This window comes from Bubalus bubalis, chromosome 3, assembly GCF_019923935.1.
Source record: "Bubalus bubalis isolate 160015118507 breed Murrah chromosome 3, NDDB_SH_1, whole genome shotgun sequence".
NCBI lineage: Eukaryota > Metazoa > Chordata > Mammalia > Artiodactyla > Bovidae > Bubalus > Bubalus bubalis.
The window spans coordinates 70,083,111-70,087,526 of record NC_059159.1 but is presented as its reverse complement, the minus strand read 5'-3'; the positions used below and the strand labels follow the sequence as shown (position 1 = coordinate 70,087,526).

Below are 4,416 nucleotides of genomic sequence, written 5' to 3'. Positions count from 1 at the left end.
TGCAGTCCAAGGGACTCAAGAGTCTTCTCCAACACCACAGTTCAAGAGCATCAATTTTCAGTGCTCAGCTTTCTTCACAGTCCAACTCTCACATCCATACATGACCACTGGAAAAACCATAGCCTTGACTAGACGGACCTTTGTTGGCAAAGTAATATCTCTGCTTTTCAATATGCTATCTAGGTTGGTCATAACTTTCCTTCCAAGGAGCAAGCCTCTTTTAATTTCATGGCTGCAGTCACCATCTGCAGTGATTTTGGAGCCCAGAAAAATAAAGTCTGACACTGTTTCCACTGTTTCCCCATCTATTTTCCATGAAGTGATGGGACCAGATGCCATGATCTTAGTTTTCTGAATGTTGAGTTTGAAGCCAACTTTTTAATTCTCCTCTTTCACTTTTATCAAGAGGCTTTTTAGTTCCTCTTCACTTTCTGCCTTAAGAGTGGTGTCATCTGCATTTCTGAGGGTATTGATATTTCTCCCGACAATCTTGATTCCAGCTTGTGCTTCTTCCAGCCCAGAGTTTCTCATGATGTACTTGGGCCTGTAGTCATGTATTAATCAACTGATTGTGAATTGGATGTGGGAATTACTTATTGGAGATTGGAGGGCAGAAAAGAGAGTAGGAATGCATATTGCCACAATGCTCCTTTAAGAAAGCATGTCTGAAATTTTGCCAGTAAATTGGTTATAATCTGGCCCCCTTTTGTTACCCAGAGCCCAGTTAACCATCCTTACACACAAATTAGAGGTCTCATCCTTTTAGCCATTTGTGTATCCTTTTAATTGGACACATGAGGTGAGGGTCAAGGTAAGTTGACTTGAGGGGGTTTATTAACCTTCAGTTTTATGCAGCAAGACAGTACATTGTGACAGAAGGCGACCCATTTCCATCCCAGTTTACAGCCGAAGTAACAATCTCCGCCAAGTTGAGTGCAAGTACGGACTGTCGCTCCATTGTTACTAAACACACTGTTCCCTGAAGGAGAAAAAACACATACACACAAAAGAAAAAGCGGTCTTCACGAGCCTGGGGGAAATCTTAGGGCTGTCCTCTCTTTCCTGGTGAATGGCTTCTCAGTTTGGGATTTTCCTTCTACACTCCATCCTCTCACCTGCTATTACATTTTGGCGAGGGCCACTGAGTCCAGCGCTAACCAGAGGAAGCCGAGGGAAACAGGATTGTAAATAGCTGGACAGTGATCTATGCATGTGGTGAAAAGGGCTCCCCTCTCTTAAGCTGTGGCAGACTTTCAGGAGGTAGCAACAGATGATCAGAGCAGGGGCTGAATAACACTCAACCAGCTCTTGCCTCTAGCACCTCTGCTGACTGATACGGTGGTCTCCCTGCTGGGCTTACACCAGTGGGGCTTTTCAAGTGCCTCAATCCTCGGAAGGCCCTCAATTTTCATGACTCATACCCATCATTACTTACCTGAAGGCAATGAGATCACGAGGAGGAAGAGTAACCCAGAGAGACGGAGTCTCATAGTTGATGAGGACACAGAACTACAGCTTCCTGGGGGTGGCTATCTGGGAGGCTCCTTTATAGCGCTGGGCAAGGCTGGGTGGGGCTGGACACTGGCCTCATTCTATCTGGAGGGATACCCAGGGGCGACAGGCTTTTTCAGGATTACAGGAAAAGGAATCCCTGGGCCATTCTGTGTGGCTTCCTCTTCTACAAATCATGGGAGAGCAAAGGACTCAGTCAAGGTAGAAGAAAGGGAGACAGTAGGTATCATCATGCTCAGCACTGGGCACTATTCCTGTGTCACTTCAAATGGACACTGATGGGAAAATGGCAGGGAAATGTCTGCTTGTTCCTCCCATTCTTTGCAGTCCCACTGAAAACACAGGAGCCCAGAGAGGCGATATGATAAAACAGGTTTAACTGAAGGCCAGAAAGGATGTCAGCAAGAATTTACAGTGTTCCAAGAAGCAAAGGATCTCAGGGTGTCAACTGGTGGCCTGACCAAGAGTTAGGTAGGTGTTCAGACATGGTGAAGAAGGGAAAGCTTATTTGCCTATTGGAGGCTTGCGCTGCAGGGAATCTCACCCCCCAGAACAGTTCACTGAGCGACTTTGTTTTCTAAATGGCTGATGTAGAAAGTCAGCTGGACTTTGGGAACCAGTTCTGGGGAAGGTTCTGTTTCTGCAATGGGTGAGTTAGAATTCTCTCCTGGCCCCTGAGAGCAGGAAGACCTGGTTCAGGGTTGGCTGCCCTCTGTTAGGAGTAGAGCAGAACAACGCTTCCCTGGAGCTAGAGGGACATGGTTCCCGGGAAGGGTCATTAGGTCTGCCTCCCTGGAGGGATGGTGGGAAAGAAGAAGGCATGAATTTAGGCTTTGTTCTTGCCCCTGAGCCAGGCTTGTACCTGAATGATCCCAGACTGTAGGATTCTGAGTCTGTAAAGTGGCAGCAGAGCATAGTTTTATTGGTTACACTCTGTTTTGCTGTCACAGGCCCCCTTGGATGAATTATTTAGCATCTCTGAGTTTCAGCTTCCTCTTTTCTTTCTTTTTTCTTTTTCTCTTTCTTTCTTTCCCTCTTTTTTATTTTTAGGATAAAAAAAAATTGAGGTAGAGTTGCTGTACAATATTATGAAAGTTACAGGCACACAATGTAGCGATTCCCAAATTTGAAAGGTCCATTTCTAGTTATTATAAAATATTGACTAGATTTGCTGTGCTGTACAACATAGTCTTGTATCTGATTTTATACCTGTTTGTACCTTTTAATTCTCTACCCCTAGATATGCAGATGACACCAACCTTATGGCAGAAAGTGAAGAGGAACTAAAAAGCCTCTTGATGAAAGTGAAAGTGGAGAGTGAAAAAGTTGGCTTAAAGCTCAACATTCAGAAAACGAAGATCATGGCATTCGGTCCCATCACTTCATGGGAAATAGATGGGGAAACAGTGGAAACAGTGTCAGACTTTATTTTTCTGGGCTCCAAAATCACTACAGATGGTGACTGCAGCCATGAAATTAAAAGCCGCTTACTCCTTGGTAGGAAAGTTATGACCAACCTAGACAGCATATTGAAAAGCAGAGACATTACTTTGCCAACAAAGATCCATCTAGTCAAGGCTATGGTTTTTCCAGTGGTCATGTATGGATGTGAGAGTTGGACTGTGAAGAAGGCTGAGTGCCAAAGAATTGATGCATTTGAACTGCTGTGTTGGAGAAGACTCTTGAGAGTCCCTTGGACTGCAAGGAGATCCAACCAGTCCATTCTGAAGGAGATCATCCCTGGGATTTCTTTGGAAGGACTGATGCTGAAGCTGAAACTCCAGTACTTTGGCCACCTCATCATGCGAAGAGTTGACCCATTGAAAAAGACTCTGATGCTGGGAGGGATTGGGGGCAGGAGGAGAAGGGGACGACAGAGGATGAGATGGCTGGATGGCATCACTGACTCGATGGACGTGAGTCTGAGTGAACTCCGGGAGTTGGTGATGGACAGGGAGGCCTGGCATGCTGCAATTCATGGGGTCGCAAAGAGTCGGACACGACTGAGCGACTGATCTGATCTGATATCGCCCCTCTGCTCTTCCCTCTCCCCACTGGTAACCACTATATATATTCTATCTGTGAATCTGCTCTATTTTGTTATATTCACTAGTTTGTTGTATCTTTTAATAAAGATTCCACATATAAATGATATCACACCATATTTGTCTTTCTCTGTCTTATTTCAGTTATTATAATACCCTCCAAGTCCATGTTGTTGTAAATAGCAAAATTTTATTCTTTTTTATAGCTGCATAGTATTTCATTGCATGTGTATATATTTATATTTACATATAGCATAACTTTCTTAATCAATTTTTTTGTTGTTGATGGGGCTTTGCTGGTGGCTCAGCAGTAAAGAATTTGCCTGCAATGCAGGAGATACAGGAGACATAGGTTCAATCTCTGCATTGGGAAGATCCCCTGGAATAGGAAATGGCAACTCACTCCAGTATTCTTGCCTAGAAAAATTCTATGGACAGAGGAGCCTGGTGGGCTACAGTCCAGGTGGGTTGCAAAGAGTCAGACACGACTGAGCACACAGGCATGTTCTGTTGATGGACACTTAGGTTGCTTCTATAGTGCTGCTATGAACACTGGGGTGAATATATCTTTTTGAATCAGTGTTTTTTTTTTTTTTTCTTTCAGATAATCTTCCTTTTCCCTAAAAGTGCACTGTAAGAGGTTTTATTTGAGGATGAAATGAGATAAAGCTTACAAATTGCATTGTGCTCTTTCCTTTTCTTCCTTATTCTTTATTAAATTCTGCCACTATAGCTGTGTTTCTTTCTCTTCTGTGGACCCTCTCCAAGAGACTTCTTAGTGAATGCAAGACATCACTGGGAAAGTTTCATCCTGGTTTACAACAGTGGGTATGGTTGAGGACGTGGCTGCAGGTTGGAA

At 44.0% G+C, this 4,416-nt stretch overlaps 1 protein-coding gene across 1 annotated transcript; it reads right to left on the bottom strand.

The window, feature by feature from the left end:
• Positions 1 to 806: 806 nt before the first annotated feature.
• On the bottom strand, positions 807 to 1,490 carry DEFB136 (defensin beta 136). Its single transcript, XM_025279273.3, has 2 exons — positions 1,436 to 1,490; positions 807 to 979 (listed from the first exon to the last, which is right to left on the bottom strand). The coding sequence occupies exons 1-2, from the start codon at positions 1,488 to 1,490 to the stop codon at positions 807 to 809; spliced, it is 228 nt and encodes a 75-aa protein (XP_025135058.1).
• Between the last annotated feature and the right edge of the window lie 2,926 nt (positions 1,491 to 4,416).